We start from the raw sequence: 27157 nt of genomic DNA, 5'->3' as shown, positions 1-27157 counted from the left end.
ACGAATCCTTGTTAAGGGGTACAAATAAAACAAAGTGTATGTTCAACAATAAATTTATTGTTGTCATATACAAAGATCACAGATCTTTGACCAGTCCAAACCATTTAAAATATTTTGGCTCAAGCTGAGATGTATTTCCGACTATTAAAATGATGCGCAAATAATAAACGTAATATTTAATAAATGCTTCAGTATATTATATAACATACAATCAGGTGCTTACACGTAGTATTGCGACTATTAATAATAGTGTAACAATATACCGAATCGTAAATGTCAACAAAATTACTATAGTCCACGAAATTGAAAATAATCAATTCAATTCAGGCTTGTTAAGCCGCTCGTATACGTCACATCATCTATTAAAAATTGTTCTTCGAGGCCGTAACCGTTGCCAGGGACCACCGGCGCTGTTGCCAACGACAAGACAGTTTTAATTCGTTACAATACATATTATTTAAACACACCAATTTTTCATTCGGTATCTTTTCTAACTGTTTTATTTATTTTCGTACTTAATTTAACAGTGCTGTGCATTCTTATGGATAATATATTATATAAGAAATGTCTTCGTATCTTCATTTATTAAAAACGATTTGGAGTGTATTGAAGTAATTACTTGGTGCTACATACATTCAATGTCAAAAAGAAGTGAAAGGATAATGAGTTTTTGAATAGCCAAATATGAATAGTAGCTATGATAAAATATGTTACACAGAAATACTAGAATACACTTTAGAACTACATAAAATAAATTTAATAATAGATACATAGTAGAATATTGCGAGTTTGTAGGAGTAAATATCAGGTGTATTACCAATCTGCAATTCTTCATATTTACTTGAGTAAATTAAAGTATTATCATGAGCATATTGTCTTCAAAGACCCAATTAGTTTTATCATCTACTATTATTACAAGAAACAACTTTAATATATTTTTGCCTAAATATATGAAAAATACGTAGAACATATTCATGTAATTATCCTATTCAAGTATCATAAAATATTTACTAAGTCATAATGTAAACAATACTCTAAGTACTACCAATTGTAGTAATAATACAATTTATTTTTGTACTAGTATAGGAAAATGTTTTAATTAAGAAAATTTAATTAGAATGAAATAAGTTTTTGATGGCCAAAATATTTTGAAAATGGTGTGAATTGACTTAGAGATTGTCAGCTTTTGAAGGTAAGTTCTCGCTGTAAGGTTATAAAAATCTTTTCATAAAATTTAGTATTGCTAAAACAAACTTAGAATCTAAGGTGTGGTTTATTCTTCATCATATGCCTGTAAGAACAAAAGAAGTAATTAGTATTTTATAGTATCAATCAATTTAAATATCAATCAAGGCTATTAGCTGTGATTTATTTGGATGAAAACTTAGTCACAGTGATGACTGGCTCTAAAATGATAAGAGTTTAAGTTATACTATATAGGACTACTAATAATTATAAAAACAAAAAACTCCGACATCCTAATAATAATTAACCCAAAAGGAAAGTAGTGTAGCCAATGTCACTACTATTTAGACTATTTTAGACGAATCCCTGACCTAATTTAACATAGTTAAAATCTGTTAGGCCATTTGGACTGTAAGCCGTGCTAAAGAATGCGACTTGTCATCATAGCAACTTTAAAAGTAAATGTATTGTGGTAATTTAAGCTGTCTACCTCCGACGGCTAAAGAGCTAGAGCCTTGAGACATACGGACAGGCAGTGGAGGCTTGATTAAAAGGGTAAATAGGCAGGCTTAATATTTTATCCTCTGGGTACGGAACCAACCCAACGGCAACACAATATATGGCAACACAACATTTGCCGGGCCCAACCCGGCAAATGTTGTGTTGCCATATAAATAAAAAAAATGTTAAGGGTGAACAACCCTTATCACTTATGGGTTTGAAAAATAGATAGAATATTTGAAATTGCGATGGTAGCGAGGTCTGTCGAATCCAATGTGAAACATTCCAAAATCAACAACTACTTACTAATTAAAAATTAATTAAAAAATCCTTTTCCCACGGACTAAATTGTGAATCTAAACCATTCTCAAGTCCCCTTGAACACAAATATTATCAAAATCAGTCCAGTCGTTTAGGAGGAGTTCAGTGACATACACACGCACGTAAGAAATCTTATATATAAAATTCTCGTGTCACAATAATAGTTACCGTACTCCTCCGAAACGGCATTACCGATTTTCACCAAAATTTATATGCATATTCAGTAGGTCTGAGAATCGGCTACTATCTATTTTTGATACCCCTAAGTGATAACGGTCACCTTAACATTTTTTTATTTATATGGCAACACAACGTTTGCCGGGTCAGCTAGTATATGTATAAAATAGTAAGTAGCATTACTTGTCGAGCGTCTCCCAGAAGCCGAGCAGCACGGCGCGGTCGAGGTGCCGCTTGGTGCGCGACAGGTGCAGCACGGTGACGGCCCAGCGCGCCACGTTCGCGTCCAGCTTCATCTCGTCGTACTTCAAGTGGAACGCGCAGACTGCAATGAACGAAACATTGTTGAGAAATTCACTTTGTCATGTCATGTCATGTATATTTTTCCCATTTTGGCACCAAGGGCCACATAGTAGCTAAATGAGATAAAATACGGGCCGCATTTGGGGGAAAGAAAGTATTTCCAATTTTGATTTTCATGTTTGAAAGGATGGCGAATGGGAAATTGGGAAATTATTTATTTAGGTATAATCCGCGTAAAATTTCTAGTCCGCTCTGAATATAGAAATGAATTCCGTCGCCATAGCAAATTGTATAACTATAACTGCTCGCAACAAACAAATTCAGAGCGGACTAGCAGTTTAGCGCGGACTATACAATACCGCGAACTGCTAAGAGGAGCCACGGACTACCGAAGAGGTCCTGGTATAGGCCATTTTCTTGTACATGCGAAAGACACCAATTTATACCTTTTCCATGATTTCTATGCATAAAATAAAATAATTAGAATATGATTGTAGTTAGGTACTTACTGTTAGCAAAGATTTGAACTGGGTTGCCATCCCAAGGCCATCCTTTGAACTGCCATGCTGGTCCTTGCACGAAAACGGCCACAACTCTATCCCATTCTGCAGCTGATAGCCGACCGGGATTGTCCACGACACGATAAGGCACCTAAAAAAACCAGATAAGTAATCTATAAGTCTGAGTCATTAAAAAAATAAAATAAACAAGAATATGTTTACTACATTTTTTTATCTGTTTAACAAACACAAAAAAATATAACACCAATAATTTTGTTTATTTGAGATTACAATGTAATTTTTAACTTAAATAATACTAACGGTGATTGTTGTGGCGTTATTAGGTACTTGCTCTCCCGCTGGACCTTTCCTCCTCTGTAGTAATACTTCATTTTCACGGACGGCACCTTCGGTTTTCTTTTGCTCCACAGGAACAAACCTATAAAGTTAGTTACCTTTTTAACATCTAATCACATTATTAGTAATTAAATAAAATAAACCGAAAAATATGATGTTATTGCAATAGAATATGAAGTAAAATAACACATGCATTAATATTTATAATCCAATTATTAACTTAATTAATGAAATAGAAATAGGATATTATGAATTATTGGTAATTGCTTATGACTCGGGATAATTAGTTGGCAAGACTTCCTTTTACTAATGGTCATTAAACTCATTAACCTTGATACATCATAATAATCAATTAAACTTAACTATGTAATAAACAAGTGAAGAGTAAACAAGAAGACTTTTAACGTAGGAACTATAACAACAACAAGATCAGTGGTATACACACTGCGAATTCTGGATTTTATTTCTGCTGAGTGGCCAATTAGGGAATAATTAAGTCTGAGAATGTGTATATGTTGCATGGAAACCAACGACACAGGGACACCCTTTCACATATTATAATCGAATGCCCAGAAAATGTAGAAAAAGTTATATTTTACTGCCCTATGATTTTATGGTTTGAAGAATGTGGTAAGGGAAACATACTTAATTAAGGCTTTCCAAATCAGTCTTCGGGGGCAACGCATTAGTAACCGACTTTATGTAGGAAACAAATATTATCTGAGGTTGATTACTAATGTAATAGGCCACAGCCTACTGTGGCCTATTACATCAGTAATCTCTTACCATCAGGTGGCCTGCATGTTCGTTTGCTACTACAATTTAATTCAAAAAATAACGTGACTCCTCACTTGAGATCCTGCAGCATGTCCTTGACGTTGTACATGGAGATGAGCGAGGTGGCGGCGGCGGGGATGATGATGATGGGCGTGCGCGAGGGCCGCTTGCCGCCCGCCGGCAGCCGCGCCGCCGCCACCGGCAGCAGCTCGCGCCGCGGCGTGCTCGCCGCCGGACCGTTCTCTGCACGTGCCACGAAAATAATATCATAGTTTCGCCGATTTTTAGCCGAAAATTAAACTTTGTCTTTCACCAATTATCATTATTATTTTCTTTTTTAAAAATATAGTTGAAATAAAACTTAAAACACACACTTTTATGATAAAATCAACTAAAAAATAGAAAATAATTTTCAATCTAGGAATCAATTATAAATAAATATAAATAAAAATAAAAAGCCTTTTATTTCTTGTAAAAAGTAACAGAGTTTTGTCTTAATTAATTGCTTAAATTTCTATCTTGTCACTACTATTTTGTGCTACTACTAGGAATCAATTAAGGAACAATAAATAGTATAATTGTGGAAAAAAATGTGGAGCGCTTTACGAAAACTGATAAATGGAGCATCCCACGCTACCACATGTTATCGCCATCGCCCAGGGTTGACTGGCAGAGAATGCCGGTAGGCATTAAGTTTACCCTTTGTTGCACTAGTTTACGTGTTACACGAAAATTAAATAAATAAATAACAAGACTTTGCAACAATTTATCTGTTGGAAAATATTCACCTATGAACATTTGTAAAGGATTCGTCAATGTAAAGAAATGGACTTTATAAAATTCAGGCAACAAATGTATCTTTATTTAGAATAATTATACTTACGTGGCATTTGTCGGGGATGGTTCGGAGTTTGTGGTGGACGCGCAGCGACTGGTACGCTGGGTCCTTCCGTCACTGACTTCAGGGTCATACCATGGTATGTTCCCATAGTATCGATCTTGAAACCCTCAGTTTCTGTAAATAGACAATAAATAATTCAATGATTGAAGCATTAATTAGCTGATGTGGACATTTTCTTGGATACACAAGTGGTTCAATTTAAAATAAATCTAAAAAAAATGATGAAGAAGCACAGGGTGCATTCCTTAATTCTGGCAATGCAGATGTATGTTACAAACTTGAAAATACTTATTACCTATAACAATTTGCAAAGGAAAGAAATTCTTAATTTATGTATTTCCCACTTAAAATAGTATCATACACAAATATTTAAAAAACCTGATATTATTAAAATAAAGCAAAAGCATTAAGCACCTATACAATATTATTGCATATTATATTACCTTCTTTCTGTCTAATAAATCTTTCCTGATCGTAACGGTTGTACTGTGTTTGCTGTGCAGGCAGCACTGTCGGCTGCGGCATGACCACTGGCTGGGGTCTCGGTATTCCAGGCCTGCCTTCTTCCCGTGCTCTTATACTGCCCAACAGAGCTATAATGCTCTTTGCAAACATCTAAAAATTATGATCCATATTAGGTGTATGATGTATTTTTATCAAAATAATTTGAATTACTTGCTACATGTGACTATATTTTAAAGATTTATATTTTCTAATGATCATACAGACCACTTCAAATATATTTTTTTGTGATTTGCCATATATAGATCTATGTAGGTCACATGATTATTATAACTTGATTTATATTCCGGTTATATAAATATTAAAAAAAAATGTTATATTACTATTGGATAAGTGATACTTGCTTTTCCATTACTCTGTAATACTGTAGTCCTAGTCCGCCATTGCCTCTCCCGACTTATAATATCCTTAGTCAAATCTACATCATAGTCAAGGATGGCTCTCAAGTCCGATCCGACCACACCTAGCCCTGTGTCCGAGTAGTCATTACTCTTGATTGTGGTCCTCTTCTTAGCTAAACGCTTGGCTTTGATTGCTGCAATCTTCTCCACTGACATAGCCTCTGAGAGAGACCTAAGTTATAGAAAGAGATAGGTAATAAAACATAAAACAGAAATATGCATCATTATTTCTTTATTTATTTACTTAGAAATCTTACAGGTTACTTAGATTAACATAAATATGCACTATTATATAAAAGGAGAGCTGATTACAAGTTTTCACTTATAGAATAATGCAGCAACATAACTATTAGCAGTAATAACAGAACAGTAGATACACAGTGAGTAAATAAGTGAATGTTAAAATGTTGATACATACGTTTAAGTAAAAAAAATATAATTTGGGTACAAAGAAGGAAAAAAGTAATGAGTTTAGCTTCTTTTAATTTAAATAAACTTGTGCAAAATAGATCTATATAACTATCTTAAGAACTAGGTATTGTGTATGCTCAAATAAGTACAAATTTTCCTTCATATGCAATGTTTAAGTTTAGTACTGAACTGAACTTATTTTGAATATTGAAGTAGATAACTGATGATTGACTTGACCTTCTTACATTTATAAAGTACTCCATATAATAGTATTCATACCACTATTTGTTAGTGTAAGGTAAAATTTTGAGGTCTGGCCACTCACTTCTGGAGGCCTGAGAAATAACTTTGCCTGCCCTCGCCCAAGTCCGGCTCTTGCAAGCTAAAACTTAATAATTAATATTTGTTCTTACTTAATATTGTCAACAGTGACAGAAGCTTCCTTGGGTGCATCGAGACGGGCGGCCAGCTGTTCTCGCACTTTCTGCACATGGGTTTCTTCAATTCTGGGCTTCTTTGCAGCAGACTCCCCTCCATCATTATCATGTGTGCGCTTAACCTGTGTGGATGAATGGTTAATAAATAATGTGTATTTATTGATTATTATATATGTTCAATGTTTAATTCAAACTCTATGGTTCATACCAAGTATGGTATTTTTGTAACTTTTGTATAGTCTGCGCCAAACTGCTAGTCCGCTCTGAATATAGAAATGAGTGACATGGAATAGCAAATTGTAGATATTAGTGTAACGAAGACAGCGAGGGACCCAGCACCCCACCCAGATCCCAGCACCCGCCCGCTGTCCACTCTCGCCCATGGGCACATAGTTGCATTAGTATGCCCTATGTTGCTACGGAATATATGCTTGTAGTTTTGCGCAACAACTTCAGAGCGGACTAGTAGTTTGGCGCGGACTATAAGAAAAACGCACAGACAAGGATGGTGCCAATCAAATTGTATAAAGTAATAATATTGGATAGTAAAATATCATTTTTTCTAACACAACATGTTCAATGTGGGTCAAAAATAAAATCCACAATTTTTCAAGTGCTACACATACATGTTTCACCATTTAATATAGAGAGAGTATGGATAATTCTGATCTAATTCAAATATAATATAAAGTAGGGCTTGTTTTGTAATCTTTAATACAAGAATTGTTAGTAATTATATCTAAATGTTTGACTTCGTTTCACTATTATAGTATTTACATAAATTTACTTTACCTGCGTTGGTATTTCCAAAGGTGCACTTTTGTCTATAGAAGCACAGGTGGCCGTCTCTCCATTTAAATATGCTAACAGTTCCTTACGATCTGGACGACGCACTGCCAGAATATTCGCAGCCTACAACGTGACAATATTTTAAATTATACATAGCTCTAAACCTCTAAGCTTGGGTAAAATGTTACTTCATACTCACAGCGGCCTGTCTGACATACACTGGATGTGTCAAGAGTATGTTTTTGAGAATGAAAAGAAGACATTCCAGGGTATAATATTCTTTAACACTGCCTTCTTTTCCAGACCTGCAAGAGTCCCATTTTTTTTGTGAAATAAGAAAGTTACTTAAGAATCAACTACCATAAAATGTAAACATAAGGCACACTTACCCATACATAAGGTAATTGGTTTTAACATTTTTAGGCCAAGAAAATTCACCGAATATTATCTGGTTATCCCGTTCTATTATTTCTTTTTTATTTACATTATACTGTCGTAATAAACTCAAAGGGTCCGCCATGATTACGTAGATCCACTCACGTTAAAATCACTGACAAAATTAAGTGAAGGTAATAAATGAGCGAATAACCAATTCTTTTTAAACACACATAATGTATATTTCTAATAAAATTAAACAGAAACACATTTAATTATCTATTTATTACACCTGGCACCATGTCAAACACTTCATATTCAAATTACATAACAGATACAAAATATTGTTAGGCCTCGTTGTCTATGGAAAGTTCTGGAAACTATGGTATCACTTGTTGCAATAAAGAATTAATTTCAAAATGGCGGCTACTGTATACTTGTCACGCTCTCGCTTTATAGTTAACGAGCGAGAGGGTATAGAGAATGTTACTATTTTCGATTATAATCTTTATAGACTTCAGTTATAAAATCATTTTACTACAGCCGCGAATATCGATAAATTCAATTTAATCAGCTTAATCAAATTGAGAATCAATCTTTTTTCTACTAAATCAATTTTGTCTAAAAATTCGTTTAATATTTTCCGATTGAATATTATTCTTAATTCATAGACAAAGTTGTATAGATTAGATAGTTGATAAAGAAGTTACATTAGTAATATTTATCAGTGTAGAGCTAATTATATATATCTTCTGGTTTATATTCGTCTATTTATTTAATATTTTCTTACATAATTTTGCTTAATTATGTTCATGGTAAAATTACATTTTCTCTATCTTAGATTCTGCAACTAAACCGGTTTTACACGTGCCCATAAAGTATAAACAGAATTGACAGAATAAAAATATGGAGTCTAATATGGCTGCCGGTCGATTCTTATTTTATTAGCGTTTTGTAACTATTTATTAAATAATAAAACCCCAATAATTGTGTTAATATGACATAGTGGACTGTAATTCATGTAATGATGACTTCTACACCAAAATCTGATAAATGCGGACAAGGTAAGATATGAATTATTCACATTCCACTTTTCAGTCTTAGGAATTTAATGGTATTCGTCTGTTGCAGACAATAAAAATAGTTTAGACTGTGTTATATACCATTGTTTGTTGTAGCTAGCCTATTTATCTTCTGTGTTTGATTTTTTTTGAGTTAATGAAATGTGTTTTAAATATACAATTTGGATTCGTAAACGGCGTTGCGTTCTGTCGTCTTTAATTATTTACGTTTTCTTACGTTTGTGTACTTCATACTTACTGCATGTTGTATGCTATTGTAATAAATTCTACTGTCTTGATTCTTATTTACAATTTACATAATCATTCAATTGTTCGTTTGAATTACTTTATAGTACTTTATTAACATTTTTGTACAACAAAACCTCTTATTAAAATTTAATAGCTTAATTAAATAAAAATATTATTAAAATTAATTACCTTATTTATTTCATGAAATGTGAAAATGAAAATGTCTTCATGTACTTCTGGTATTTCTTGTTTAATGATTAGATTTAATTCTACATATTAAATTAAATATATTCTTACATTTATACTAATAGGAAATTGTAAAGAAAATTAACCTAAATAAGCTTAGTAAATCTAATGCATGTATTTATTATATCAACCAAGCAGATACTAGTGGCAATTTTTATAATTATAATGAGTTAACAAATGAATGACTATGGGGAATATGTGAGTCTCAATTATAGGTTTTAGAGGTTGTTTATAAAATTTTATATTAGGTGTTATAAAAATGCTAGTGAATAATATATAAAAACATACAGTATACTACTTCCTCCTTTTTGAGATTGGTATTGATTATATCTATTATGGATTAAATATTGGGTAAAGTATTGAAAAATGTTAATATAATTATGTGCTTTGAAAGGCACTGTTTATATTTTTTCACTTCACCCAAGAGATAAGAATAAGTGAAATGTATATAAATTTACTAATTATAAAAAGACACGTTATATTTGTAATTTTAAAAGCAGTAAAAATAATTTCAGGTTTTTAATTTGATCCCATAATTATTATGGGACTTTTATGTAGAATGTTTTTAGCAAAATATTTAATTTTTTAAACATGTTTTATTATATTTAATGGGGATACAATAAAATAAGGTTTAAAGGGTAAAAATAAGGTAAAATAGTATGGTAAAAACGACACTAAAATAATCAAGGATTTTATACCCTAAAATGAAAATGGAACCCCTATGATATTACCTTCTTGTAAATGTTTGATTTTCAATGTCTTAATTCTCAAACTGTATATTGTATGCTATGAAATGTAATATTTGCTTCTTAAATTAAAGTGTCAAATTATAATGATAAAGTGACAAATTATAATAATAAATGATAGCCAAGTACTTAGGTACTGCCAGAAAAGTAGCGGGGGTTTAAGCCGGCTGGTGTGGAATTTGATAATTTTTGCCGTACCGCAAATTGTGCCGCCCGGTGGGGGACCGTCCCCGACACGACACGCCTATTGTAAAAAAAATCGTCAGGTTTTTTTGCCATATTCCCGTCTATATCCGTCCGCTTGATAGTTCCCACTTAAGGAACCTTGGAGTTACGAGTGGGGACTCTGATGGTTCACTATATGTGATTCTGGGAGGACGACAATTTGTCGAGTCGAGTACGTAGAGCCTGAGGGGCGCCACGCAAGGGAAACCCCGGTGCGTTCTATTGGAGATCGCGAAGTATCCCTAGTGGTGGGTTAGTAAGAATCGCACATAATTGCTTCTGCTATAGTTTTTTCTCAAAACATCGGATATTTTTAGATTCCCTCACGTAAACAAAAAAAAGGTCTGTCAAATATTTAAGTGACCTCGATAAGATTTTATTTCGCCGTTAACTCAATTATATTTGATAAATGGTAGTGAGCAAGGGCTCTTTAAAAAAGATAGGTAGCGACGTACAAAAAAGCTAAGTCTGTTTGAAAATGATATCTTAGAACTGTAAAATAAATTTGTACTATTATTTTGTGACGTGGCATAGTCGATAAGGTCGTTTGAGTTTCACATCATTTGTGAAAGCTTCTATTACCCGAGGAACTATCCGTGAAGTTAAAATTGAGGGACAGAACCAACTAAACGTGAAATATGACATTCACAAAATACGATAGTAATAAAGTGTATAAATAGATAGTAAACTGCAATCTATTGGGAATAGGGAGTTTGTGGTATGTAGCTGTAAAGTTAACAGCCAGTGTCCCTCGACGGAAATGTAATGAAGACGAATTTATATAACAAGTAGAGCGTAATGTATTGGTTTAATAATACCTTTGAGATGTATACATAACTCTTGTATCGGGATATGTGACAATCAGACAAGTTCTGAGTAAATGGGCGGCGGAATGAAAGTGTTTTTACTCGAACGATTTCGAGCTACTTTCGATACGCCCATATTTAAAAAATCTATTAGACTTACACCTCAATATGGTTAGTAAGTTATAATAGTACATTTTATATTCCTATAATAAAGATTGAAGGAACTGCTGTGAAATTTAGTACCATTTTATATTGACAATACAGACAAACCCTAACATCGTTTGTTTGGGTCCTGGAGCACTAATGATTTTCTGAAAATGGAGTCAGGTACTTTGCTACACCGGTAAACTTTTCTTCAAATTCGTCTTCTAAAAATTCGAAATATTAAAGTCCATTGCCTCGACGCTAAGCGAGCACAAAGTCATAAAAGTGACAACCGAGAGAATTCAATATGAATTCCTAAAGTAAATTTGCTAGTTTGTCTTTCATATAACGTTTATTAAACTCAATAGGATTAATAAACCTCTTTCCGTTTTTTTGATTTACCACTGTTCAAGCTATATCCGATAACTCTACTCATCGACAAACTAATTTCACGCTCAGCTCAATCCGCTAATTTCTAACTCATATGGCATTAGAAGGCAAAGTCAGATAAACTCATCTTTTTGTGATAATTCTGTCTAAATTGAAGATCAAGCCAAGCCAACATTATCTTTCTACGCTCAGCTTACATATTTTCCGCTTATTAGACTTTCAAAGGGGAAAACTGATTTAAAGATGAGTAATAGTCTGCAGTCAGTTACAATCGACTTAATCATCTTTTATGGGTTTAGGTATAATTAACTTTATACTATTACGTTGTACAAAAAACGTGGTCATTTTAAGTGGAATATACCTAATAATATGTAAATTGAGGTAACTATAATTCTCATAGTTCTAGTATCATTTAGAATAATATCGTTCTCTATATTCCAGCAAAACTTTTAGCGATTCCTTGTCTTTTTAAATGAATTAAAATATTTCCAGCTTTTTTTAAGCTTACTTTGTTATGTTACTATGCTTTTTATTAGAAACATCAATAAATTTAAGAGTCGATTTCTAAAACCACTTTATTTAAAATATATCATTAAGCAAACTGTTAAGTAAATCTATCTTTAACAAAACAGTAGGTATTGGTAATTTCGCAGCACGCTAAAGAGATAAATATATTTTTTTAAGTTACTTAACTGTTTGTAAATTCGCTCGGTGCTAATTATTTAAGATGTATTCATATTCTATGCAGTCATAGCGTATATAGTATAAAATATTATTATTCACGTGGTCACGCCCATAAATTAAAATTACCTGTAACATTGGCTAGTCGACCGTGTCGTGTCTATTTCTTAGCAGGATTGTGTACTAAATATGTATGTCTAAAGATAGGGTGTGCTTGTAATTAACAATAACTTGAGTTCTTAAGCACACCAATTTATGAAGAAGCCAGGTAATTTCTAAATTTTTGGCGTTAAGTTGTATATGGATGTTTAAAAGTATAGTTACGCAAGTATTCTCGCAAGTCTAAGTTTCCATAATCTTGGCCTTTTATTTGTATTGGTAAATAACCCAGTATCGATACTTAATAAAATAATACCAAAAATATATGCTGTACGTATAGAAAACAATAAGAAAGTGAATTTAATAAATTTCGAACAGTAAAAGTACCTAATCTATCACTTAACTCTGAGTCATTATAATGTTTCGTGCAAGTTTTGCCCTAAACTGAAATGACGCATTAGTATGAATCAATTACGGTAACATTTGTTAAACAAATGATGCCATTAATGGATGATAATTAATTTAATATATAAATTAATTCAAGATATTAATAATATCTTAAATTAATTTAATATCGTTGAAGGCGGTAGAACCCTTTGTGGTTCGACTCCGGCGGCACCCCCGCCACACCTATTTCTGCCTTATAACAGCAGTGTGAGGCGCTGCTGTGTTCCGTTTTGAAGGGTGTGGTAAGGGAGACAGACTTTTTCGAAGCGTTCCAGCTTAGTCCTCAGGGGTAGCGGCGCATTACGCGGCCGACCTCAGGTAGGAATATCTAATCCTATCTGGGGTTGATTACAGATGTCCATGGGCGGCAGTAGCCACTTACCATCAGGTGGACTGCAAACTTTGACAGTAGGTAACCCCTCTGCTAAAATACAAATTTAAAAATTTACTGCATGTAACTAATGTATCGTAACCTTACTATGTTCCCATTAGTCATTTTTAACAATTAATATAATATGTAGAATCACACTCGATGCATTTAAAAATATTTTGAAATTTTCATCTCGCGGGTTTATTAGCGCTCGAAAGTTCAGTACCCGCCTACGATACGGTGCAATGACCTGTATGATTCGCCTTATACTGCAAATATTAAGGGTTTTAACTAGATTTGTCTTCCGGTAAACAATCGAGAGGTAATGAGAGAGAGGACGTTAAGCTTATATTATTGATTTCTAAAAGAAAATCTAACTTCCTACTCAAAGTAATGTAACTTCCTTCCTAGAATATATATTCTACAACTAATGGGTACGCCTGCTGAAGCAAGCAATCTAGAAATGAATTTCTTGGAGATCGTGGTTATTTAGTTTACATCCATAATTCTAAATTGATAACCTTTTGCGGTTGTTATCCGAATGATCCTCTAAGTGTGGTTGATGTGCAAGATAGATACATCGTCGGTCACGGACGCGGGCTGAACGTGACTACCGCTAACCGTGCCGAGTATTGCACACAACAATTGGCTCCTATCTGAGACTAACTTCAATTATTTTGGAAAATTAAACTACCTTTTGTTTGCGAAATACAACCGCCTTGGAAACAAGTTCTGTCCAATTTGAGCCAATTATAATGATTGCTTCTAACTACATTGCGTTAATCTTTTTCGCTGTTTAAGATGCATTAAGTCATTACGCGGGTCCTCACTTCTCATGTTTTAAGAATAATTTGCTATTCTCGAAGAAAATTTAGTACTTCAAGATATTTAATGTTCTGTCTGTCTTAATGTTACTGGGTCAAATGCATTGACAGTGTTTAAAGACAATACATACTTACCATTTATAGGAAATATGTACACAAGTTCAATATGTTTGGCGGTTACCAAAGTGCTAAGGCAACGGCGATGTAACGGGATCTCATTTGCGACGAGATTGAGCGTACACCTCCCATTTCCTTAGTGTTTCAAATGTAATGTTCTATTTGAGGTTAGGTATTTTAGAAATTGTTTTGTAGATTTCTTATTGCTTACTGTTTGTTGGCGTGTTATATCTCGTCTGTCGAAGTTTACACGATGAATATTCAGTTGTGAGATGAATATATTTGAAATCGTATATTTACTACACTATGCTACAAGACTACGAGTATGTCCATGTTGAGGAAGTGGAAAGGGAAAAGGGGGATTTAAAAAGCAACCCATTAATTTATTTAGAGTGTATCTAACAAAAAAGATGCCTAAAACCGATTAACGAAAAGGAATCATTATTCTTACATTTGAAAATGATTCTACACACACTCGTTCATTATTTTATAAGTATAACTTATTGGATATATAACACTATAATTTTTTACAGTAGATGAGGCATTACTTAATTTAAAATTTACTTGCAGTTTAAATGTCATAAAGTTGTTTTCTGAATTCAGAGATCCGTTATACGGAATCCATTTGCACTTGACACACGTCGTTTTTCCCTCCATTACCATTATTTGCGTAACGTCTCCGCGAATATTCTAATGCCCCTAATGCAGTTCCAGTGCGTTAACACATTGTTCGATGCATCTTGATTCACGGCATTATGTGTTTTGCCGTAACGGCAGGTGGCTGATTGCCTTGAGTAGGTCAGGTGGGAGCATTAGGACTTGATCGTCGTATTACCCAACGAAAGTGAAAGGTAAGATATCCTTAGGAGCCAGTTCCAAATTTAGCTTGTACGCATCTAATCCAACATGTGCGTGTTCCTAATACTCTTCACGATGATACTCGCATACATATATGATAGTGGGGCTCCCAAGCGGAAGGTCGCGGTTTCTAAACGGCTTAATATTATTATGACCTTACTCATAATTGCTGAGGTCGTAATGATATTTGATGGATGTATGCCGTGATTCAAAGTGATGCTGTTGCAATAAAAGTTCAGTACGTTCAAATAATTGAGAATATTGCACAAAATGTTCTGCTGATCTTCGACTAACAAATTTTAGAACAACAATACTTAATCTAGCAAGATTAGAAACTAATCGATTACTGTCTTACACTCGCCGTTACTTCAAATAGTTGTTGATTGCCTCTGCGGTTTTCATAGCTCGCTGCTTGCGCAATGCTCTTAGTATAGTTACAGGTGCTGCAAGAACTTGATATTTTTATATTTATTTCATTTTATGTACAGTTAAATTGTACATGTGTAAAATGCAATTTGAAATGGTTCTTCAAATCACTCATGCCTACATACCATTATGTGTTGTAGGTTTGATATTTCGTACAAATTACTGTAGACGCCTCACGACTTACGGCCAAGTACGATGTTGAAATTATAATGTCTATCCTTTACCAACGTTTTCTTATAATAGTTTTTTGAGAGGGCATCAAGTCATTAGGCCTTCACATGTGTTTCGCTTTCCTGTTATTGATACGGCTGTTGGGTAGCATTGTTATAGCCGTGAACGTGAGAGATGAACCGTGGAGTAATCGTCGATTGCAACACTGCATTAGCTGTCAAGTATTATTCCTTTGTTTAGTAGTTTTTATTCGGTTTCATTAAATGTTTTTTTTCTTTGCATTTTACAGTTTTTGAGGTGCAAAGAACATTTAAATTGAGATCGTTGTGTCGCATTGCTCTCGACGGTTTCTCAACATTACGGGACAGTAGACGTGATGTATTTTTTTCGTTTATTTTGTGTCGCTCGACACGACGCTATGTTCGTCTGGCTGCACTGTAATTCGTTTTGTTATTACAGTTGCTTGCTTATAAGTCGTGATGGGATGTCGTCAATGCAATATTGAGCGTAGATTAGGCCCAATCGTGGCTTCCGCAAATTGTTACGTTGTTCCTTTTTCACAATAGTTTTTTTTTTTTAAATCAACCTCGATTGCTAGGCTTCCTATATCATTAATCATTATTTCCTAAAACTTTAGATACATTACACTTAATAATAATCCATAGTCCGAATGTGCCTACTACATGGCTATGACGTTTTATTGTAATTTCAATGATGTAACATTTTATTTATTTCCAATATCAGATGTACTTAAAATATTAAAGAAATAATACTTGACATTTAATAAAGAGAGATTTATTTTAAATCGTTGTTTATATTACATCTTATTTAAATATTATTGACTCTAGATGTTATTTAATTGATACGCTTTGTGACCATGCTTTCTATTATATTTAATTTAATATCAATTACAACATGATAATTAATAGCAGCTGTTTACGAGATTTTCCAGCGTCGTCGGGTGTAATGGTCGGTCGCGGTACCTAGAAGTAGGTATTGCGATCCCGTTAGGCCAGGTATCACGATCGAGCTAGTTTATTGGAAAGTGAGTTGCTCGAACCGTGGCCGGTGGCCGGCGCGTGTCTGCTTGCTTCCTGTAATCCAAAGAAAATGCTCAAGCCGACATCTCATTAGTGAGAGGCTGTTTTTTTACCAATTACCCGATCGGATGTTGAATTGGAATAGCTATGTAATTGACTACCATATTTTCGCCGTTAGCATATCTATTTTCTTGGTATATCGACTTAGTAGTATTAAGTACGCACGTATTTCTTTGATTGAATAGTTTTTTTTTTATATATTCTTTTTCATCGGCTACACATTGTGTTTTTAACTAATGCGTAATCATATTTTGCATCTTGATTAATTTGAATATCAGTGAGTTAGATTACTTAGTTCGTTTGTTGAAGATGTTGTTATATTATTTAAATCAATGTATTCGCAATTAGATAACAATGCACGGAAATAGCCCGCCGGCATTCCCGAAATCATCTCAATGCCTGTTTAAAATCTTTTGCTTCGTTTCCAACGAACACAATGAAAACACAATGAAAAGCGTGTAACATGATAGCTTGATAGTTAATTGATGTAGCCGGTGACCCGTTTAAATTTGGCTTTACATCCCGTGATTAAAAACGTGCATACAAATAAATAGAACGACGAAAAATGTATTATGATATCGCCTACCCTATTACCTTTTTCTCATTTCGTGTCATTATAAATAATAGTACCGTACCGACACGATTTGTGATGTCGTTACAAATCTCTCTTATTGTATATTTATTTGAGTAATATGTTTTCGCCTAATATATCATTCGAAACGTGTACTCACAGCTGAAACGCTAATTTCAGCTAATATATTCAAATGTGTCAAGTGTCTTCACATAAAAAGTGCGTGTCTAATACAGTTATACTTGGTTATAAACGCAACTTACCATAGCACAGGCGTGTAGCCCTGACGCGGACTGTTAATGGACAAGTGACACAGATCTCTAACACACTTCTACTTCACCACAGATGCAATTTGTATTGCAAATACTGACTGTATTTACAGTAAGTACATACATTGTCGTTTGTCTGCTAGTTTTGCCATATGAAACAAAACGTATTCCTATCCAGATTTAGAAATTATCAAATTACCATTGAAATACACAATGTGATTATATTATTAATTATCTGTTGACGTTTGTAAAATATTTGGTGGCAAACGTTTTGTGAATACCAAAACATGTAAAAGTGTTGCGAAACTACAACAAACATACAAAAATGTCATATAATGGTCGATCATTATGTAACGTAAAAAGTTCTCTTTATTCAGGGCACTGTAATAGCACGTCTTGTAATGTATATACTTTCTCAATAGTAATTGTACATAGAACATGGTACATGAACGGCAGATGTATTATTTAGTTTCGTAACAATTTGTATTACAAATACGCGTGACTCGAGGCATGTGGGAAGAGATGTTACATGTGTTAAGTAATTTCATTAATGACATATTGGCGTGGTACCGTGCGTTTGGCGGTACAGGTGTGCATGGTGCGCGGGAGCAGGCTGAGATGCGGAGCTATGGAGCCGGCACTTTCACTCTCGCTGGTGTGACAGCGGGCGCGGCAGCCTTCCACAGTGCTGCCGCGCCATCGACGCCGGTCGCACCGCTTTACTCTCTCGCGAACCGCAGCGACCGATCGACATCCTGTGTCAATCGTATGCTTGGCTGCGCATGAGCTCGCCTACTCGTTGCTCTGCTGAATATCGAGATCGCGTTGTGAAAAACGTCCAGCTATTTTTAGATTAGGTGTTACTTCAGTTCGGTGATGTTTCACAAAATGATCTTGTCGTAAGACGATCCTTGCGGTGTTGTTTGTAAAAATGCTATAAGGGCATTTAGGATTCATCTGGGATGTTTAGTGATATAACTTACTGTGTGGTGCCTAACAGTGTAAATTTGGTGATGATTTTTCAAGCCAAGTGTGGTGATTCTTGTTTTAGTTTTCATCTTGGAGAAAGTCGTAATTTCGGCTGTCTGTGTCTATTCAAGTTTCCTCCATGTGCAAATATTTATTGAGACTCGATTTCGTAACTTTCGTTTGAATAGTTTTAAGCCATATCATATTCAACTGCGAATATTGGATGTCGAAATTTGAGCTGTCTGTGGATAACAGACTCGCATTCGTTCACGCGTAAATAAATAGAGACTGGAATTTTAGTTTGAACAGAATATTAATATGAAGGATAGTGACTTTAGAATTGGTCATTCATAGATCTCTTACTATGAATGATACAGTGTCAAGGTTGCCGGAGCAGACTGGACAGATGTCTGCACATAGTCGGGTGATGCGCCGCGTACATTACGGTGCGACGTTCACTGTAAATAAATAATGACCTAATTGTACCTTGCGTCTTGGCTATTTCGGTTTCCGATTGACATGCTCACCTAATGTTACAATTGTCAGACGTGTCTTGAATTTATTTTTATCTACAAATTGTTTAGTTTAATTTGATATTCAGTGGTGAAACTTGTCGCAAGTGCAGTGCCTACTTTCAAAGATTTCTAGAGAGCCCTTTCTCTGCCGCTAGCTGACGCTCGCCGCAGTAGTTCTTCAATTCCTAAGTTAATTTGTGCATTAGGAACGCAGTTACATAAAATTACGCAATGAAATTGCTGAATATGACTTGAGATGATGAAACACGCGCTGTATTCAAATATGCCTCATTACGACGAAAGTTTCATTTACGATGACAACAAAAATCAAAGAAGAAATAAGCGTAGCTACAGAGTGTATAAAAATGGCCTAAAACCTTTAGGTTTTTTGGAAACGAATGAAGTAATTCATGTATTGGAGGACAGAGGAACCTCCGCGATAAAAAGAAATATAAGAGGTATTAAACATCGAGGTAGCCGTCAGAAGGCGCCACAGTATTCAGAGAAACCCCCTGCGCCATATTCATATTATTATAATTTTCATAAGACTCCTGATATTGTTATTGATCATTGTCCACGAATCAGCGTATTCGATCCCAATAAATTTTATGACGTTCGAAACAACAATCTCCCCACACTAGCTCCTTGTAAGAGTTTTGATAATTTAACATTTAAACAAGGGAAGCGAGATAACGTGGTTAAAGATAAAATAAGAAATGGATCTAGTCTCCAGAATTTAACAGATGAAAGTTTGAAACATTATATTTCACCGCTTGGAGATCGATTGGCGGCGACACAAAAAGAGGAGATAAAAAAATCGTATTCTGTGGTAGAAGCACAAAGGAAGCCTCCACAACGGCGTTTCTCAAGAAGTACGGCTGCGCCCGGTGCCGGCGTCTATCGACCGCTCAACGGAGACACTTCTAACGACAAGTGTTTTAATGGTATGCCCAATTAGTTTGAGCTTAATGGATTTAAACTTTATTTTTATTGACTTTACTAATTGCAATTTACAGTTTTTGTAAACATTTAACTAGATTTCCGTTTTAAAACTATCTGAAAGTTTGTGGTTTGTCCCCGCCTGTAATACATAACAAACGAGTTATATTTATATCTATAAAAGGCAATGGCCCGACTGACTGGCAACTCATCGCCCATAACAATTACGTTTATGATTATAAGTTTGAGCTTTTGGAGGTGCTGATTTTATACTGTAGGGGTCGTTTAAAGATTTTTCGAGAAATAAGTAGATCGAAAAATTTATATTTTTTGCTATTATTATAAGAGAAATTCAATTACAACTCATTTAAAAGTAATGGAACCCGTTCGACTCCGGCGGCACCACCGCCACACCTATTTCTACCTAATAACAGCAGTGTTAGGAGCTGCTATGTTACGGTTTGAAAGGTGTGGTAAGGGAGACAGACTTTTCCGAGGCGTTCCAGCTTAGTCCTTAAGGGTAGCGGCGCATCTGTGGCCGACCTCAGGTAGGAATATCTTATCTTATCTGAGGTTGATTACAGATGTCCATGGGCGGCAGTAGCCACTTACCATCAGGTAGACTGCATGCTCGTCTGCTACTCTTACATTATAAAAAAAAAAATTGTAACACGCATAGGAAACCGAGACGTTCTGAATCAAGATGTGTGTACAAGTACAACGTTCATGTGTATGATTTTAGTAGGAGAACCACGCACTAAGCTGCGCTTTGCAACTTAGAATCAAGTATATTTGTGTTTGCCACTTCGTAACTTCATTTTTTTGATCATTAATTTAGGTACATATTACTTGAATTAGGACAATATTTACTTGAAAATATAATTATGTTTTAGCAACTTTAAAAAAATTCATGTTACGTTATTCTGTTTTTTTTTTTGGCATTTAAAGCTGCTTATATTCGTAGCTCATTTAAATTGGAAATGCATGAAATAAAATGCAACTTCATTAAAGTTCAGAAAATAATTTAAATTCCGTTTAAATTATTAACCAAATTCAATATTTGGTCATGGTAACAACAATTCAATGAATTATATGTATTTTTTAAAACTTCATAGATAACATTTGAATCCTCGATTTGAAAACTTATTTAGCCAACATTCCGTTTTTGTTTTATATGCATGTGTTCACGAAGAGCATTTTCTCAGGTAATTTATGTCTGACCCGTGGCTTTTATCCAAATAGAGAAAAACAACATTTTTAGACAATTTTCTTAACTAATATCTTTGAATTTGTCAAAGATGTGTAAATTTTCTTCAAGTTTCTTAGGATCTTACCTCGCAACGATGCGATCTTAACTATTTTACTTAGCTGTTAAGTAACTACGTGTGGCTGTTTCCGGTTTGAAAGTAAAAGAGCTAGTTTAGTTAGCCAATTACTGTCTTGTAAGTACTTCCAGCTTCGTTTGCAGGGTAGTAACTCGAAACCTATATGTAATAAATTTAAAGATTACGTGTTTCCTTGTTATTCACTCGAATAAGGCATATGCAGAGTTAATCGCTTTGTTTATTCTTTCATACTCGTTACATAATATCGCATAACCGTGACACAGTAAGCGAAAGTGACTGCTGTTAAACATTTTGTTTTTATTATTATCATACATCATTTTATCTTGTTTATGTGCTGTAATTTAATGGATCAACGAATATTGTATAATAATGTGTAAGAGACGCGGGAACTTAGCGCCATTGTCTATTGTTGTGATAATGCTAAGGCCGTTAACAACAGTCTCAAAGAAACGAAAAAAACTTTTGCTTTTCTTCCTGATAAAAAAAAGAACTTAGTATCATTGATTGAAAGGAAGTTCCTATGGTTACGAACCGTTGTTTTTGCGAAGTTTATTTAATTGTAAACACTTTATAAAACACCTGCTTTATTGCTTGAAGGATATTCGAGTATAAGAAAACATCAATTTATCTTCGTTTTCTTTTTACGGGTTCACGAACTTTAACAACGTATTCATAAAAGGGTCGCTTCTTCGAACGAACGCGAGCGCGACAGGCGACAGGCGCGTACTGCTGAGGCTGCATGTTAAGTAGGAGCAGTGGCATCGTCGTTATGTTTATGATGTGTATGACGCACTCAAGCTCAGGAAGCGAGCATGACCCGCGCCGTCCGTCCGCCGAAGCGCCTCGCGGCAGTCCGTGTCCTCGCGTTCAGTCGTTACGCGCCTTGGCTTGGGCGCGCCCTCCTGTCGCCTCCGTGGATATTTATAAACTCGCACGTCATCACAGTGATAAACCGTTATTTACTTGTATCTAACAACTCCTAGTGAACGTCCTTACGCACGTCTGATGTGATACCCCGACGAATGACTAGGAGCATCGTTCGAAATAAATTACTCCTCCGCGCCAAATCGCTGCCGCACGCCATTGTTCACAGGTAAACACTACCATTTATAAATTAAGAACTTGATTTAAACTGTATAAGGAAAGGATGACTTCAACAGGCGTCATTATATATTTCATACTATACACAATATCAACCATATATTATATGTAATGGGGTGGAATGAAAATGTTAATACGATTCATATTTCTTGTTTACCTTTTGTCTGGCCTTCATTGCCAAATTGTGGAATCTTGATTTAATAGACAACAGATTGCCAAATATCAATATATTTTGGCGTGTAATATTATTATAACTGATGGTATTGCCTGCTGGAGTGTACATTAGGTATTGTGTGTAGTCTGGCTCGTTATTCTAGTCTATTGAGGCCAAGAGTCGCTTAATGGTGATGATCCTAGCAGACATGGAATTACTGCGTTAATTCGAGATGAACCTTTAATTGGTTGCCTACATGTATCAAGTTTCCACTGTTGGGTTACTCGTGATAAAAATCCAACGAACCAGACTAATGACAGAACTAAGCGCGATTGATGCAACTGCATGTAGCGCTGATTCATTGAATCATTCAATTTTTGCAGAGCAAAATTAATGTTTCTGGGTAAATTTATAAAACAAAATATTTGATTATAAAATTTGAATACCTAATATATATGATAACAGAGTTGATAACTTTCATATAAACAAAAATTATATCTAATTACTTATATTTTTTTATCTTAGAATACCTATATAAATATTCTGGTACATATAAATAAGGTTTGAAAATATAGACCTAGAACCTATATTTTGCGTGTGACTTCGTACAAATCGAGTAATCTTTGATTTTAAATCGGTGGCGTACAAAACCTTTCTTTATAGTTTTGATACAATAATAATATTACTCTTACTTTAATGACACATCTATCATCTGATGTCATTGTTATAATATTTTCGTACTTGAAATAGGAGATGATCTAAAGTGATTATATCCTATTGTTAGTGTTAGTTGTGTAAATCCATAGTGTAAATATAAAAAAATATATATTATTTGCGTCACTGTTTTGCTATATTTGGTGACCATATTTGTAGTTGTTTAAAATCAGTCTAAAGTTATTGTTGAATGATTTCCTTCCTTAAATCAAAAGTTGAATATTTTAATATTTGTCACTTGTTTAATCATTTCACGTGCTGCGTCAAAACAACGTAAATTGACCAATTAGTAAATAGGTTTTTTTTTCTCGATATTATTCATAAATTACCTTTATGCCTAATTACCTATGCTTTGCCGGCTGTCGTCTATGGACTTATGTTTAGCTAGGAACCCATAGATAAGTAAAGATTACTCACTCCTAACAAGAAAATGTAACCAGTTTTATCAATTGAAATTGTCAATGTCATCTATTTTAGTGTTTGAAAAATATTAAAAAAAAAATAGTTTTTACAGCATTTACGAATGAAACGATATTTCTCCGCATTTTTTTCGATTTCGTGTTTTTGCACAATTTAACTGCACATGTCGGCATTGTTCCGCGTAAATTACATCATGACAGTCAGAGACGTAATGGAAAAACAGTCTGCCATTTAATGGCTTCCTTCAATTACAAGGCGGTGAGATATCTATACTTATCTATAGTAGGAATCCGGCCTTGTTACGAATATCCAATTTTCAACCCATAAACTAAGTCTATCTTTAATAAAAGTTTTGATCTATTTAGTTCAACAGTTACAGAGATTAATTGTTACGTATTAATGAAAATAAATGAATAATTTTATTTCTAAGAATCTTGTAAGACTTAATAGTAATCCCGTAGTGATCCTGTAGAAGTCACATCATGTATGATAATTATCTTACATGATAATATTAATAAATATTTTGCGTGTGCTACAATAGAAAAATATTATTTTGTGCCTGTGCTGATTCTTCGTACGATTTGATTTTTAGCCCACACAGCGCCTCATATGTACACGAAGACATTCTTGTTTTGATCTCGTCAAGTTGTCCTCGTCCTTTGTTTATTATGCAAACATTTCGATTACTAATTAACTGCGATATTAACATTGATGCGGTTCCAAATATAGATGTTTACTTGGTCAAACTGTTTTTGTTTGCTACAACGAGACTCGATTACATATTTGTGGAATAATATGTATCATTCAATAAGGGATTTAAAATATTTCATCATTCATATACATTTTATTGTAATTTTGTCCAATACATTTTTACTTGTTGTATCATCATTTTGATTTAGGTTTTTTTGACCCTTCAAACCGAAACTCAGCAGCGCTTAACACTACTATTATTAGGGATAAATAGATGTGGCGGTAGTGTCTCCGGAGTGGAGCTACAAAGGGTTGTACGGTGTACCGACTAAGACTTATATATATCACATCCTTATCTTAATGTAAATTTGTTTATACTGATACTATTGTAATTAGATTAGCTTCTTTACCATATTCAATTCATATCTTTATTTATTCTATGATCAGTGACTTTGGGCGCCTGACGTATTACAGTTAGAGTAGCAGCGGTGTAGTGGTACAAGGTTGAGAAACACTAATACAATACTGAAATTCCTATATGAACATCATAAATTAATTAAAATTTATTTACATAACATTAGCTATGCGTAACAAGCAAGCAGCAACATATTAATGAACATAGAGATAGAGCTTGGACAATACGTTGTTTTATCTTTTGGTGTAAAAGATAAATAATTTGTTTACACAAATGACACCGGAAAAATACCAAGAAGTAATATCGAAACTCACAATTACCTATAGTCTGATTCATAATTAGGTGTCCAAAATGTAAACAAAGAAATGTCATTGTCAAAATTCGATGACAGGTATTGCAAACCTTAACAAATTAACAAGAAACGAAAACTTTCACAAATTTCAACATAAAACAAAAACTACTACATAACTGCACACAATTTAAAAAAACTCACTATGAAAACTAGAAAAAATTCGACTTCGATCACGATCACGAAAATGAATAATATCAACAACGAAACTTAAAAATGGCGGCACAAAAAATGTTTTGGATGCCGATTGTGTGACCATTATCACAATTTAATTTTCTCTCATAAATCTTGTTTTTTATTATTATTACTGTATGAAATGAAATCGAGTTAATATAAATATTGGAAAATGTGAATTGATTTTAATTTATTAAGATTATTATTTTATTATCGATGTATTAATTTAATATTGTCAAAAATAAGAAACTACCATTTGACACATATTTTCTTGATAGGTCAACACCTTTGTTTACATTTTGGACACCTAATTATGAATCGGACTATACTTTATTTCATTTAAGTAAAAAGTATAAGTATAAAATGCATTATATTATGTAGGATAAATATTGAAAAGGTGAACACGACGCAACATCAAAATTAGTTTTAAAATCAAGAGTTTTAAATACGTTATCTTATTAAGTGTTTTTTTTAACTCTCCTTAAAGTATATGTAGAAAGTTTGATAAGAAATCATTGCCTTCCAACCAATAACCGGTATAATCACATTTGGGTATATTAGTTTTATTTTACTCAAGGACACATCTACTTCCTTTTGAGCCCATAAAAACCTTAATCCATTTGGACATGGTCACTCACTCATTGTTATTTAACTATACCTGACAAACGGTGAATGTGTGATAACCCTAAATAGCATGATATATCGTTTATTTACGTTTAGTCTACATTTATTTTGTCTAGATTAAACCTTAACCCAGTCGGACATGGTTCCATTGTTATTTAACTATAACTGACAAACGGTGAATGTGTGATAACCCTAAATAGCATGATATATCGTTTATTTACGTTTAGTCTACATTTATTTTGTCTAGATTATAGATGCATGGTCTGGTTATTGTTCACAGAGAACGAGGTTTGCGAGGGGAGCTCCGGGCACCGCGGCTCGCTGCGCGGCGCCAACAAGCTCGCTCGCCGCGCGCGCTCGTTTAAAGACGACCTGCTGGAGCGCATTTCGAACATGCGCTCGCCCGCGCAGCCGCACCATCCGCCACATCTCTCGTCCGCTATCAGGTCAGCGCTGGCGTTATAGTTAGGGTTGACGTTTATTATCGAAATTGATATAGTGTTAAATGAAGATGTTTAACAAACATTTAGAATAATATCTATTAATAAGTAATCAGAAGTACGTTATAAAAAGGTACATAAAAGGAAGAAAGCTGTATTTATTTTGCTTGGAAGGCGTGTTACTGGCTGCTTAGAAGGTTCGTTGGCTAATATCTATCCATTGACCCCGTGGCAACGCATTTGTGATTGACTTTAGATAAAACCTCTATTCTGTTACAAAGTTGGTTACGGAGGTTCATGTGCAACAGCGACCACTTAACCTCCAATGAACTGCCTACTTGTTTGCTGCTTCCTTCCCATAAAATGATGTACTCCAATTTTGTACCCTAAATCGTGTAAAAATCAGTTTAGTAGTTAGTACTCAGTAAGGTTAGACAGATAGGCCGACTTCTGAATTCTGCAGTTATTTTGAAAGGGCAGATGGTATTTTCGTTTTCTTTTTACACAACTAGCGTGTCTGGCAACCCTAGTTATCAGGCATGTCCGCTGA

The 27157-nt window shown here is 34.3% G+C and overlaps 2 protein-coding genes across 23 annotated transcripts in view; one reads left to right on the top strand and one right to left on the bottom strand.

Moving 5' to 3' along the window:
• Positions 1 to 37: 37 nt before the first annotated feature.
• hyx (cell division cycle 73 hyrax) lies at positions 38 to 8301 on the bottom strand. Its single transcript, XM_073080050.1, has 12 exons — positions 7972 to 8301; positions 7782 to 7887; positions 7586 to 7705; positions 6770 to 6915; positions 5889 to 6117; positions 5466 to 5637; positions 5005 to 5136; positions 4196 to 4364; positions 3309 to 3426; positions 2997 to 3138; positions 2368 to 2509; positions 38 to 1291 (listed from the first exon to the last, which is right to left on the bottom strand). The coding sequence occupies exons 1-12, from the start codon at positions 8100 to 8102 to the stop codon at positions 1255 to 1257; spliced, it is 1644 nt and encodes a 547-aa protein (XP_072936151.1). The 5' UTR covers positions 8103 to 8301; the 3' UTR covers positions 38 to 1254.
• A 540-nt stretch (positions 8302 to 8841) lies between these two features.
• C3G (C3G guanyl-nucleotide exchange factor) overlaps positions 8842 to 27157 on the top strand; it is a 44005-nt gene continuing 25689 nt past the window's right edge. For 14 of the 22 annotated variants that reach the window (XM_073080083.1, XM_073080082.1, XM_073080079.1 and 11 more), the window contains exons 1-2: positions 18434 to 20185; positions 26448 to 26613. In XM_073080083.1, coding sequence (XP_072936184.1) covers positions 19498 to 20185; positions 26448 to 26613 — 854 coding nt within the window. In that variant the 5' untranslated portion in view covers positions 18434 to 19497. Of the gene's footprint in view, positions 9022 to 18432; positions 20186 to 22374; positions 22620 to 26447; positions 26614 to 27157 lie in introns of those variants that run through there. The other 8 variants (XM_073080081.1, XM_073080080.1, XM_073080065.1 and 5 more) reach the window with 7 other exon arrangements.

Source organism: Epargyreus clarus, unplaced genomic scaffold (assembly GCF_041222505.1).
Source record: "Epargyreus clarus isolate Ecla_fem2 unplaced genomic scaffold, WU_Ecla_fem_2.2 ptg000014l, whole genome shotgun sequence".
Classification (NCBI taxonomy): Eukaryota; Metazoa; Arthropoda; class Insecta; order Lepidoptera; family Hesperiidae; genus Epargyreus; species Epargyreus clarus.
The sequence above is the reverse complement of the archived record's forward strand: the minus strand, read 5'-3'. Positions and strand labels throughout refer to the sequence as shown.

What these genes read in the sequence shown, in the direction of transcription:
- hyx (XM_073080050.1), bottom strand. Translation starts at nt 8,102, where the DNA reads ATGGCGGACCCTTTGAGTTTATTACGACAGTATAATGTAAATAAAAAA. An exon ending in GTCACTGTTGACAATATTAA is followed by an intron (nt 6,118 to 6,769) that starts GTAAGAACAAAT and finishes TCTATAACTTAG; the next exon opens with GTCTCTCTCAGAGGCTATGT. An exon ending in TTCTGGGAGACGCTCGACAA is followed by an intron (nt 1,292 to 2,367) that starts GTAATGCTACTT and finishes TTGTTCTTACAG; the next exon opens with GCATATGATGAAGAATAAAC.